Source organism: Macaca fascicularis, chromosome 13, assembly GCF_037993035.2.
Source record: "Macaca fascicularis isolate 582-1 chromosome 13, T2T-MFA8v1.1".
NCBI lineage: Eukaryota > Metazoa > Chordata > Mammalia > Primates > Cercopithecidae > Macaca > Macaca fascicularis.
The window spans coordinates 58,096,591-58,110,077 of NC_088387.1; the positions used below are offsets into that span (position 1 = coordinate 58,096,591).

The 13,487-nt window shown below is 41.5% G+C and overlaps 1 protein-coding gene and 1 long non-coding RNA gene across 19 annotated transcripts in view; one reads left to right on the forward strand and one right to left on the reverse strand.

Annotated features, from left to right (window-relative positions):
- UGP2 (UDP-glucose pyrophosphorylase 2) overlaps positions 1-5,610 on the reverse strand; it is a 54,078-nt gene extending 48,468 nt beyond the window's left edge. For 5 of the 16 annotated variants that reach the window (XM_065527039.1, XM_065527032.1, XM_065527038.1 and 2 more), the window contains exon 1: positions 5,369-5,610. Coding sequence is in view for 1 of the 16 variants with exons in the window: in XM_005575754.4 (XP_005575811.1) it covers positions 4,357-4,375 (19 nt within the window). In the remaining 15 variants the exon portion in view is untranslated. Of the gene's footprint in view, positions 1-3,963; positions 4,146-4,356 lie in introns of those variants that run through there. The other 11 variants (XM_005575754.4, XM_074011658.1, XM_065527034.1 and 8 more) reach the window with 6 other exon arrangements.
- The window catches only part of LOC102129970 (uncharacterized), a 128,042-nt gene continuing 118,814 nt past the window's right edge, over positions 4,260-13,487 (forward strand). For 2 of the 3 annotated variants that reach the window (XR_010580441.2, XR_012422329.1), the window contains exon 1: positions 5,748-6,563. This is a non-coding gene — a long non-coding RNA (uncharacterized lncRNA). Of the gene's footprint in view, positions 4,715-5,747; positions 6,564-13,487 lie in introns of those variants that run through there. The other variant, XR_012422330.1, reaches the window with a different exon arrangement.

Below are 13,487 nucleotides of genomic sequence, written 5' to 3' on the forward strand. Positions count from 1 at the left end.
TTAAATGGCTTTCCCTGAAATGTAAGTACGTACCTTAATTTAAGAACATTAGGGGCATTTTTACATAATTTAGATAGATAATGGCATATTTAAAACCATTTTTTTTTAAAAAACAGTGCCTCTAATATTAGAGCATAAGCATCCATTATGGCTTTAGCTGGCTAGACAACATTAGTCTCTTCACTATTAATTAAGTTTCAAAACATTTAGAGTGATTACCCCAAAACTCTCAGAACTTTTTAAAAGCAAAATTCCAAATGGCACCCACTGACAAACCTGACAAAAACCCACAGCTGCTGATGACCCCCGCCCCTGGTACCTTCAACTATGACAGGGAGCCCCCTTTCTCACTCAGCTAGGGAACAGATTCATTTAAAAGAACTGGGGCCCTGGAACAATCCCTGGGGTAAGGAAAACCAGAAGCAGAAGAAATGTCACAAGCCAGCAGAAGGTGACTCAACAGCAGAATAGCTAGGAATTCTGTTGCAGATCCAGTAAAGAAAGGTCTTCCTAAGAGAAGGAATCTTAAGTGCCTGAGGGACAGAGACTTGGGGATGTGGCCAAAGAAACCTGAACCTTTTTTTGGCTAAGAAATATATACTAAGAACTCTCCTGCCTACCTAAATATTTTTATTAACTGAACATTTCCACCTAATAGTCTATGGTCAATGTGCTTGAGGATGGAGATACGCGGCTTTCCTGTAAAGCACAATGCCTAGATTCGGAGAAAGAGATACAAGCCAAGTAAAGCAACCATTCCATTACATTCAAAACAGGTGTACACAACACTTAGGTGTAATGCCCAGATCTGCTCAACTTCAGTGCCTACCATAAGGGATATGCCAGAAATCCTAATATAGTATATTATACATATAGTAAGAGCTCAAAAAAAAAAATGTGTTCACTGTATTCAAAAGAAAACTGTTACCAACTTGTATTCAAGTTAAGCAGTTATAAAAACTAAAACCAAATTCACATTGTCCAAACTTTACCTTGCCCCACCCCTGCACATTTGTTTTTTTAACATAGTAACACCTAGGCCTGAACATGAAACCTGGAATAGGAAAATAAAGAACTGTCATACCTGCCTTTTTTTAGTTCTGTAGATGACATGTTATATTTCACGTGGCAATGCTATCTGAAAGGCCACCATTATTTCAGGAAAGAAAAGTAAAGTTGACTGGCCACCTAATATGTGCCCAGCACATCCACAGAGTTCATCTCATTTCAGCTTCTCAATAACCCTGAGGCATAAGCATTACTGCCCAATTTTTATCTAAGAAGAAACTGAGGTTTGAAAGTTATGTGTCTAAGATCACCTGCTAGTAACAGTATTCAAATCTAAGTCTGTACCCTTCCATCTTTCTCAACATCTATGTAATCTAAGAAGTGTTATAAAAACTACAACCAAAAATGTAAGATAACCTACTAAACAGTACATGGAAAGTGCTAAGTGGGCTTTTCATTTGTCAACCATGACAAATTCATTTAGAGTATCCACCACTTACAAAACACTGTTATTTCTCCCAAGGATATAATATTATCTTTGCCCAATGGGAACTGACAGTCTAGCTAGAGAAACAGGCCATTTCCACAGTTGTTAATGTTAGAAGCAACAAAAGATGTCAGGAAGGACAAGGGTTTTAGACACATTCACATAAGAATTTCAGTGCTGGGCGCTAGCAGCTCATACCTATAATCCCAGCACTTTGGGAGGCTGAGACTGGAAGATCACTTAAGGCCAGAAGTTTGAGACCAGTCTGAGAAACACAGGGAAAGCCTGTCTCTTTAAAAAAGGAGAAAAGTAGCCAGGCATGGTGGTGTGCACCTGTAGTCCCAGCTACTCAGGGGGCTGAGGTGGGGGAGATCAAGGCTGCAGTGAGCTGTGATCATACCACTGCACTCCAGCCTGGGCAACAAAGTGAGACCCTGCCTCAAAAAAAAAAAAAAAAAAAAAAAAAAAATTCAGTGATTTATACAAGCTGCGAACTTTGGACAAGATACTCAATTTTCCTCACCTGTAAGGGCAGGCTAAAAATCTACATCTCAGGACTCTTAATAAAGCTTAATGAGAAAATTCATGAAAAAAATAGTTAGAAACCTAACATTAGTTAACTCCCCTGTGAAGGAGCATGAACTACTAAGTGTCAGTGATTGGAAATATCAATATTTTCTGCAGCAAAGATAAAGAATTTGATTTGCTTAAAAAAAAAAAATCAAAACCAAAATTTCCAACCCTTATACTTGAAAGCTCTTTTGTGGAGACAGCTGTGTCATTTGTCAATGAGGTTTATCATTTATAACAGCAGCAGAGTTAAACATGTAGAGGGCTCACACTGTACAAAATTTAAACGACGATAAACAGGAGCACATTCATGTCAAAAGATTTTGACGAGGTGTCATATTTTTGTGCAAAACTGCCCATCTTAAAAGGAAAACTACCATTTAAAGTAAAAATGTATGGCAACCATAGGCTATGGCACATGCCTAAATCCCATCTATTCAGGAGGCTAAGGCAGGAGGACAGCTTGAGCCCAGGGGCTTGAAGCTGTAGTGCACTATGATTGCTTCTGTGAATACCCACTGTACTCCAGCGTGGACAACACAGTAAGACCTTGACCAAAAAAAAAAAAAAGAAAAGAAAAGAAAAGAAAGAAAGAAAGAAAAAGAAAAAATAAAAAAAGGAAATAAAAAAAAGTGGCTGGCAACTAAATGCAATCTGGTATCTAGGATTGAATCATGGCAACGGTAATCTGAACAAAGTCTTTAGTTAACAGTGATGTACCTATGTTAATTTCTAACTTTTGACAAATGTGCAACTTTTCTATAAATCCAGAAGTATTCCAAAATATAAAAAGTTTTTTTAAAAAAGTGGATGACAAAGTAATGACAAACATACACAGCATTCTTACCACTTGATTTTGAATCTCCTGAGGACAGCTGGCCTTACAAAGCAAAGGCTGTGAAATCAGTCAATGCTTGCCAATTCTGCAACCTATTCTAAAGCATAACTCTACATGGAACATCTTGGGTTATAGTATTTCTAACTTTTAAAGAGACGTAACTTGTCCACTTTTACCTAGCATATTCTTGCAAAATACCGCCTTTATGGTAACTGAATATTGTTATTACAAAACCAGTACGTTTCTAACAGTTCTGCCTTTCTCTTCTTGAATAAGACATTTACTCAATGAGAACATAAGCATCTCTTACCACATATAAGGTATAACATGAATTTGGAACTCTAATAAAAAGTGACATTTCTGAGCTTAGTGCTAAAGACAAGCATAGTGTTCGATCTGTTTCGATAATAACACAGGCAGTCGAATTCTCTTTAATCTACCACACAAAATTTAAAGAAGACTCAATAAAGTGATATAGAACTCAGAAAGGCATTTTTATTCCCAGGGTCAAATGATGGCCATTACTGACACAACTTTTTTTTTTCTCAAAAGTACACCTACATTTATCAGGAAGCACAGTAAGTGTTTGTGAACTTTACTAGCTGTGTGTTCATCAAGATGGCTGAAGCTTTCACACACTGGAGCCTACAAGTAAAGAGTTTACTTGCATACCAGAAGGCAAATCTCATGCTACAAACTGGTGTCAAAGGTTTATGGCAGCACCAATTTCAATGAGTGCACCGTACACACATGCATTCATACACACAATATCATTGATAATCTCAGTTGTGGCATTCCCTAACCCTTTTTTAATACACATGTGGAATTTAGAGGACAGTTTTCAAATTTGAAAGAAACCTTAATCATCTTTTCATAGTTCAAAAAGGGAAAAAAATAAACACAGCAATGCAGCAAAGTCATTTCTCCAGCTGAAATGACCTCCAGCTTCTTCGGGCTACTCCCGGTTTCGCAATAAGTGAATCTGAGACGCAAACCACGTACACACAAACGGAGTAGAAGCGAACACTAAAGCTTCCCCAACAGTCCCAGCAAAACCCACCTGGCCTTTCCCAATCCTCCCGCTTCCCCAGCCCTTCCCGTCTGCGTGCACGCACAGGTACCTTGACACAGACCAGGAAAAGAGAACAAGATTAATCAGCAGCCAAAATCCTGTTTTATCACTTACAGCCACTATCCAGAAGAGCGACAGTACTACTAACCTGATTTCAGGGAGGCAAAACTAAACCCAGCAGGGTACAGGAGCATAAATTATACGTGTCTGGAACGTCAACCCAGCAGCTCAAGGCAGCTCAGATGACAATTCAACGAAAAGGGTTTCGCAAATGTTATCTCAAATGAACATTTCCACTTCCAAACCACCCACCAACCTCTCCACTGTCAGTACCGAAATTCGGCTGAAGCAACTCGGGATATAAGCAGCAGCATTTCTTACCTTGTACAAATCTCGACATTTTAGGAGTTTAGTAAAATACTCCGGTTTTTTTTTTTTTTTTTTTTTCTAGAGGAGTCACGCTATAGGGCAGGTCTCTCCTCCTCTCCCGCTTTAACAACCGACGTATTCTTTCTCCTCCTATATTTAACTACTTAAGGGAGTATTTATTAAAAGCCATTAAAACTGGCTCAAAAAAAAAAAAAAAAAAAAAAGGAAGAAAAAGAAAAAGAGAAAGAAAAAGAAAAGAAAGAAATTCCTTCTCCAATTCCAAAAGATGGAAACTTGGTGCGACTGAGTCGACTTGGGAACTCCTAAGCTCCTGACACAAATGAGGGCCAGCTGGAGACTCCCGGAAAAGGTAAAACCACACGAACTTAAATTTCATCAATGAAAGAGGCGGACCTACAGCGGCTATTTCACCGCCCCCAAGTCCCCACGCCCTTCGGGGCTGGACTGCAGGAGGCACTGGCAGGCCGCGCCCCTAGCTGCCCCCTCCCCGCGCCGCCGTCCAGCCCCAAGCCGCTTCCCCGGAAAACCCCGGTTAACAGCGGCTCCCGCCCAAGCAGGGGTCGGGGAGGCGGGCGAGGCCGGCAAGCGGGGGCAGTGCAACCATTTTCACCAGCCATAAATATCCTGGGACTAGGAGGCGCTACCAATTCCACGCTCTGGCGGGCCGACCCGTCGGGGCCTCAGCTCCCTGCCTTCCCGCCTCGAGCAGTGAAACCTGGCCGCAGCTTTTCCTCGGGAAGGGCCGAAGGCTACGCTGCCCCTCCCCCGAGCGGACACTAAGGGGTAACCGGCTAGGGATAGACCGGTGCACCGGCGCGGGAGTCCCAAGGAAGGGCCCTGACCCTTCCCACATATTCTCGCCCCGCCTGCACTGCGCTCCTCAGAATCCCAAATTCCGCCTCTGAGACTACACAGCGGGCCAGCGAGAGGGGGAAAACACACCCATCCAGGGGGTCGCCGGAAGCCCAACCCCGCCCCTCCTCAAGCCGCCAGCGAGACCCACCTTCCTCTTCCTTTAGCAGCTGGGAAATTGGGGGCGTTTATGGCGCCCCGGGAAGGCTCGCAGGCTGAGAGAAAGTCACCTCTGAGGCGCCCTTCTCTCTCTCCCTCTTCCCTCACACATGCACACCTTGAGCCCTTCGCTAACGGTCGCAGCCCAGCTGCTAAGCCCCCCTTGTCCACCCGTCAGCCGGCTCCCGACACCCAAAGCCCCCACTTTCGCCTAAACACCTCCCCTCCCCCTCCATTAGGAGCAGCCCCTTCAATGCGGAAATGTCCCTGCCGCACAGACCGACAGGCGCAGCCACCAGTCAGGAGCCGAGGCGGACGCAGGCTCTGGCCAATGAGATGTGCGGAGGTGGCAAGGGGCGGGGCGTTGCGGCAATTGGGAGCTCGTCGGAGTTGGGCAATGAGCAGTACCCTGGGATCCCGCGCTTGGTAGCGGCCCCTACGGCGGCGTTGCGGCCAGGGAAGCCTCGCCGGTCTATCTCAGTAAGGGAGAGCACCTGAGCACGACTGGTTATTTTTCCAATCGGTAAAAAGGTTCCCGCTGAGTAGGGACTGAAGAAAGCTCTGCGGATAGAGCCGGAGCTCCCCACAGCAGCTGTCCCGAGGGAGCCCAGACGATTCTCAGGGGACGCTTGCTCCCCTCATCACATCTGGTTGGGGGAAGGTGAGGATGCGTTAGGGAGTAGGCAGTGGCCTGTGTGTGGGGCCAGCTAACAAAAGGAGGGTTTAGGCGTTGAAAGTGACAAGTGAAGCCTCCCTCACCGGAACCACCACCATCCCCATTGCCCCAGTTCCTAATCCTGTAGAGATTTCTGCTGTAATAGGCATTTACTTTTCTATTCAACATGAAACTGGCTTAAGTTACTCGTCAAGAGATGCTTTTCTTTTGGTAGATTCTTGAAGTCCTCAAGGAAAGAGGATGTTACACGGAACTTGATACCAGCCTGGGGACTGTTACAGGGCCAGCCCACGGCTTGTCAAATCACACCTGGTATCACCAACCCCACCTGCACCTAAGACTCAGTGCGCCTGGCAGCGAGTGCATTTCAGACTTTACATTTCCACTTTAAGACTCAAATAGCCGGCACCAGGACCGATGAATTTGCCAGGCCTTCTCTTAAGTGCCTCCAATAAACGAGTACAGTAATTACAGAAGAGTTTGAGGCTTTGGGCAACCCTAATCAACCAAGGTAAAGTGAGAATTTTTTAATGACTCATTGTCTAAACAAAGGGACTTTGATTTTTTGGTTCCACGTCTTTATATGGAAATGTTACTAGAACAACACAGAAAAGGCTAGTGAAATTTTGTTATACTAGAGAATGACAACCGTTGGTACTGTGTTTCTTACATGAAATCCAAAAAGATTACACTCGAAAACCTCTCGGCCATAAAACGAATTTTCCCCAAACAAAACCAAAGAAGTGTCTAAAATCCAGATGTCTACAGTTTAATTACAGCATTTGGAGACTGAAGATCTTAACAAAATCTCTGCATTCTTTGTTTACGGTACAAAAATTGTTCTAGCACTGAAAAAGCAGTCTTTACCAATAAGCATTAGTACCAAAATAAAATACTACCAAAAAGATTTGGGCCACATAGAGTTACCTAGCTTGCAAAAGATAAAGGACAATGAAGAGATTTATTTGTTGTTGTTTGTTTTGGTTTTGGTTTTGTTTTGGTTTTGAGACAGAGTCTTGCTCTGTTGCCCAGGCTGGAGTGCAATGGCGCAGTCTAGGCTCACTGCAGCCTCCACCTCCCGGGTTCAAGTGATTCTCCTGCTTCAGCCTCTGGAGTAGCTGGGACCTCAGGCTCGTGCCACCACACCTGGCTACCACCTGGCTAATTTTTGTATTTTTAGTAGAGACGGGGTTTTGCCATGTTGGCCAGGCTGGTCTCAAACCCCGCCTCCCCACCCCACCCCCGACCTTGTGATCCGCCTCCCTCGGCCTCCCAAAGTGCTGGGATTACAGGCATTAGCCACCGTGCCTGGCGAGTTTTTAATTATACAAGGTTTATTATAAGAAAGGATGATCAGTTACTGTATTTTCTGCCTTCACAGAAGATTAAGAGGAAATAGGTTTTAATTGCAGCAAGAGCATTTGTTAATACCTAAGAATGACATCTTGATTTATGAGTGATTAAATTTTGAGATATAGTACCAAAGGTGGTTGTACACTTGTTGCCTCAAGAACGCTCCAAAAAGTAACTAACTACCCATCTTCAGTGGTTACCCCTATAACTACTCAGTCACTAGTTCTTAGAGAAGTAGCACTCTGGAAGCCGAATTTCCAAATATTTCTAAACTACCTTATAAAATGAAATTTCTTTATACATCGGTATAAATTTAAATTTCTAACCCACAAACACTTTGTAAACGAGCTTCCCGTTCTCTCAGAGCCACTAAGAACAACCTCACTTGACAAATCATGTGACAATAGGAAAGAAAGAGGTGGAGTTCTTGATGGCCATGGAGCAAAGGCATGCTTAGAAAGCAGTTACCTATTTCCCTTTATGTATTTCAGTCATTGAAAAATTGCTTTCTCTGGGCAAGTGTGTGTATCTTTAATCCTTTTTTTCATAAGATACTACTCTGGAATATCCCTTGGAGGTGCATGATGTTGATAATCTGTATCATTAGAAATCTGTAACATCGGTAGATTTACAGATTTTACCTTTGCAGAAACTCGGGGTGGGGGGATCCAAAGAATGAAGATGGGGGCTGGTAAGAGTGTGTGCAGGGTTAAGGAGCTGGAGTGAAATGGATTGTGAATTAAAAAGAAAGCCTGGAAGCCAGTTTTTGTCTGGTTCCATATACGACCATCCAAGGATGATACAAATTCTGCCTATAATTTCTTCCTTCTTTCTACTTTCCCATAGAAACTTGAGGAAACTCAGTTTGGTTTACCCAGTCCCATATCCTGAGATGTATAACAACTTCACCGTATCTTTTTCCTTTGCTTTAGACAGGAACTTTCTATCAAGAACAAGGAAACCATGTGTGCGGTCCTATTTCTAAGCATCTTTTTTGGTGCCTTTTTAGATTTAGTGCTTGGCACGGTGTCTGGTACATAGCGAACATTCCATAAGTATATATTGAATGACCAGTTGAGTGCCACTAAATCATTTTAACTCACAATGTTGTATTCTACTCTCCACTCTTTTTTTTTTTTTTTTCTTTGAGATAAGAGTTTCACTCTGTCACCTAGGCTGGAGTGCAGTGGCGCGATATCGGCTCAATGCAGCCTCTGCCTCCTGAGTAGCTGGATTCTCCTGCCTCAGCCTCCCAAGTAGCCAGGATTATGAGTGCCCACCTGGCTAATTTTTGTATTTTTAGTAGAGACAGGGTTTCGGCGTGTTGGCCAGGCTGGTCTCGAACTCCTGACCTCAGGTAATCCTCCCACCTTGGCCTCCCAAAGTGTGGGATTACAGTCTTAAGCCACAGGCCCACGCCTACTCTCTACTCTTTGAGAGCCATATAAAACATAAAAAGTTTATATTTAGAGATAAGGTTTTTTAAGTTTCAGTTATTTCCACCTAGGAGGTGAACCTGGGCCAAAGTATAAGAATAATAGCAGCAAATGTCCTGATGACTTTACAATAAGCTGTGCTAACTACCCATGAGCATTATCTAATAAGGAGTGGTTTAGGAATTGTTAAAGTATGAAATAAGTGTACAGATTATCAATGTGTGGTCTTTTATTTTTTTCTTGCCTGTCCTATCCTATCCTCTACATTCAAGAAAATAAGCAGTGTAGTTTGAGTGAATATGTAACAGACATAAAAATTTCTGTGTCATGCCCAACGTGTTTAGCCAAGAGACCAGGCAACAGTTATCCACTGGACTGTTGCCCATACTCAATATTGGCTCCCGTCTGTACCCATCTAAATCCTAGGCCACCCACATGAGAGAGGAAAAAGGGGCTACTGTTAGTCAGCAGTTGCCAGTTACTGACTACATCTAACAATAGGGTATTTCACTTGAGTAAAAAGGTAACCAAACAGGCTTAACTGGAAAAAGATATCAAATTATATCTATGAGATGGACTACTAATGAACGAGTTGTTTAAAAATGAATGGGTTTCCAAATACTTGAGGAAGAGAAAGACTTCATTCTTTCCTGTTGCCAACACCCTGTTGTTAATGAACCAGGAAGTTTGCTGAAACAAGTTGTGAATTTAAATTATGAAATATCCTTCCGTTTGTTCACAGTATGATTTTTAAGTTATATTTGAGAGTTATATAACTTTTACATCAGAACAGTAGCAGTTATTTCAAATAACTGAGATGCTTTTTAAAAAATGAAGTTAGTTCACATTATGGATTGTGAATTAATGGTTCATAAACCAATCTTCTAAGTGGTTTTAAAAGTCATTAGGCTCCCAAGCATGTTTAATCAAAACATGCATTATGTTATTCATGTTTATCAATAATTCCCCTCTAGATTCTCCTTTGAAAGTTGAAGGAAGCAGGTCCTTACTATTTTGTTTTCTGTTTAGTCTGTTCTGCATGTTCCCCAGAGGAGAGTGTTGGTGAGAAATGGTGACACCCATGAGGTTGTTGTATTTCTGTCATGTGCAAAACTGTATCTGCAAATCGTGCCCGCCCCTTTGATTATAGAGGCAGTAGAGCCATTCCCTTTAGTGAATAGGCCCAGGAATAAACATAAATGAATATCCTATATTGTCTCAGGGTTTTTAACAAGCATAGATTGTAATGTGATTATAATTTGAAAAGATTAAAAAACTCATAAGAAATAAACCATCTTTTACCGAACTCATAAATAGAATAAATATTATTTTGGTTTACTGTAGTGATATATGTATAGATGATCAGGTTACTTACTGACTTTGAAATCCTCATAGAGAAGAGCTGTGAAAGAGAAAAGCATTCAGTTTAATTCTATTTTTTCTCCCTCTTTCAACTATATTAAAGATTCCCTGTTGTACATTCCATCAAACGACTTTTGATGGTTTTCTGAACATCTCTGCCTCTGGTCTAGTTTATTAAATTTCCTGCCAGTGCCACCACTGGGAAGGGAAGGATAAAGAACTTCTGTTTCCTAACTTAGTCTCAGGGAATTTATTTTAAGCATTTCACACCCACCAATCTAACTAAATATTAAAAAGAATATTCTCAGCCGGGTGCAATGGCTCACACCTATAATCCCAGCACTTTGGGAGGCCAAGGCTGGTGGATCATCTAAGGTCAGGAGTTTGAGAGCAGCCTGGCCAACATGCTGAAACCCAGTCTCTATGAAAACTCAAAAATTAGCCGGGCTTGGTGGCAGGCGCCTGTAATCCTAGCTACTTGGGAGGCTAAGGCACAAAAATCACTTAAACCTGGGAAGCAGAGGTTGCAGTGAGCCGAGTTCGTGCCACTACACTCCAGCCTGGGCTACAGAACAAGACTTTGTCTCAAAAAATAAAAATAAAATACAGAGAAGATTCTCAGGACTGCTCTTTGCTCTTTGGGTGAAGATTAAATAATTGAATAATTCTATGTCATTAAATGGATAATATGATTAGAGAATAAAAGGTAACTTTTTTCTCTCTAGAATGAAAAAGAGGAGGAATGTCATATTTAGAGAAAAAAACTACAGGAAAAATATGGAATGTTAATGTTAAGTTCTGGTGCCATTTTATTTTTTTTAATTTAATTTAATTTAATTTAATTTTTTTTTGGTTTTTTTGTTTTTTTTTTTTTAGATCACACAGCTACTATGTGACAGAACCAGGATCTGAACTGAGGCTATCTGACTCCAAAAACCCACAGGGAGGAAAATTTTCTCCCTTTGGTTTCTGGAGGTTGATTTGTTGCCCCTCTCCATCAAAACAGGAGGAATGCAAATGGTCAGGCCCTTATCAGGGACAAGTAATCTCTTAATGACTGACGTTCTCTAGTAATACTGTCTTCTTCTTCTTTTTTTTTTTTTAAGATGGAGTCTCACTCTGTCGCCCAGGCTGGAGTGAAGTGGTGCAATCTCGGCTCACTGCAACCTCCGCCTCCTAAGTTCGAGCAATTCTCCTGCCTCAGTCTCCCAAGTAGTTGGGATTACAGGGGCCTGCCACCTCACCTGGCTAATTTCTGTATTTTTTTGGTAGAGACAGGGTTTCACTATGTTGGCCAGGCTTGTCTCAAACTCCTTACCTCAAGTGATCTGCCCACCTTGGCCTCCCAAAGTGCTGGGATTACAAGTGTGAGCCACCACACCTGACTTCTGGCGCCATTTTAAATTGCACTTCAATTTTTTTTTTAGTTTCAGTAAGAATACACAGCTTAAAAAAAAAATCCAGATAGTACCAAAATGCCAATAATGAATAGCGGTACTTTTTTCTATAAAGTACTTTAAAATAATGGTGAAGCTTTAATTTATAAAACATGCATGCATTGTTGGATCAGTCAGACCAGAACTACTTTGGATACCACAAAAAGGGCACTTCAGCTGCTCACAAAAAATATTCGATGTCTATGAAATCAGAGTTTCAGAGCCAGCAGAGCTGCACCATCCAGGACCTCCATGTTGGCTGCAATGTGCTGCGCACAGCCAAGGAGGTAGGTATTCCATTATCTGGACATCTACTTCAGGAACCAGCGGCTGAACATACCACTGTTCAGCTTGGATAAGAGGCCTTTGGAATTATTAGATGTTTTTCATCATCCACTCTCCCTGTAGAGGTGCTGTTCCTCTTGGCCACCTTCCAGGAAGCTCTGGTAAATGCTGCTAGCAGCTGGAATGCAACCAGGCCAGGGGCTCCCAACTTGTGTGTCCCAGGTCTGAAAGGATCAATATCATGCTTCACAGCTTTAAGTCATTCAAAACATATAATTAGAAAATTCTGGTCTATATTACCTCTCTCACAACTGCTGAGCAGCATATTAAAAAAAAAAATGAGAATTTGGAGCAGAGAGCAGTACTGGAAGAAAGACAGAGGCCATTCTCAATTATCGATGACTTACAACAAGAGTTTGCAAAGAAAATGTTAAAGGTCAGCAACTTACTGAAGTTCTAGCTTTGCATGGATCTGTATAGCAACAAATTGAAAACAGACTATTTGAGTAATAGAAATAAATTTATTGAAGACTACTGTCTGAATTTGGAGCATCACAGACTGAGAGACTTTCAGCTGTTTGATATGTAAGCCTTTCTAACATAGACCAGCATGAGATGGAGACCAGATAAAGTCACAAATGGAGTAATAGGATAATGAAAGAAAAAAGAATACAGATAGACCTTTGCTTAAGCCATGTTAGGCTGAAGGTTTTACCAGTTTCCTAGTGAGAAGGAATAAAACAGTGCTAAAACCATATTGATAATTATTTGAAATTTGTGTGGTGTGTATGTGTGTATATATGTGTGTGTGTGTCTGTGTGTGTATATATATATGTTGGCATATGCTTACACATGTTCACATATTTGTTTATAATTTATATTCTTTCTTATTCTAAAAAGAATTTGAGGCCAAGGTGTATATATTCCTGATTAAGTTCATTGCTTAGTAAACTGACCATACTATAGTTCTTTCTATAGTGGAAATTCACTTTAGTCATTCTCATCTAAAATTCTTTTTCTTGTCTTTAGATTGTCATGTTAAAGAACCTTTTCTTATATTATTTTTTAAATGGCTTTTTCTCAACCCAGTGAACCCAAGTGATAACACTCTAGATTCTGGGTCTAGAAAGAGTTAGGAAGTAAGCAAAATTCCTCAACATTATGGGTGATATTCTAGATTATTCTAGGTATTCCTAGATATTCCTAGATATTCTAGGTATGCTATATATTACATGGTCAGTCTCTGAAACTGTAAACACTGAAGTCTCTTCAAAAGAATCTCCACAAAGTATGTACCATCACGTAAGGGTTGGTTGGTTGGTTTTAATTTATTGGTGTTTTTTCTGTTTTCGCATATTGGTGTCTAGGGAAGCAGAGGAGTACATTGGAAAAAGCAGAGTTTGGAAAATAGGTCTTGTTTTTTTTTTTTTTTTTTTTTTTTTTGAGACGGAGTCTTGCTCTGTCCCCCTTGCTGGAGTGCAGTGGCCGGATCTCAGCTCACTGCAAGCTCCGCCTCCCGGGTTCAGGCCATTCTCCTGCCTCAGCCTCCCGAGTAGCTGGGAC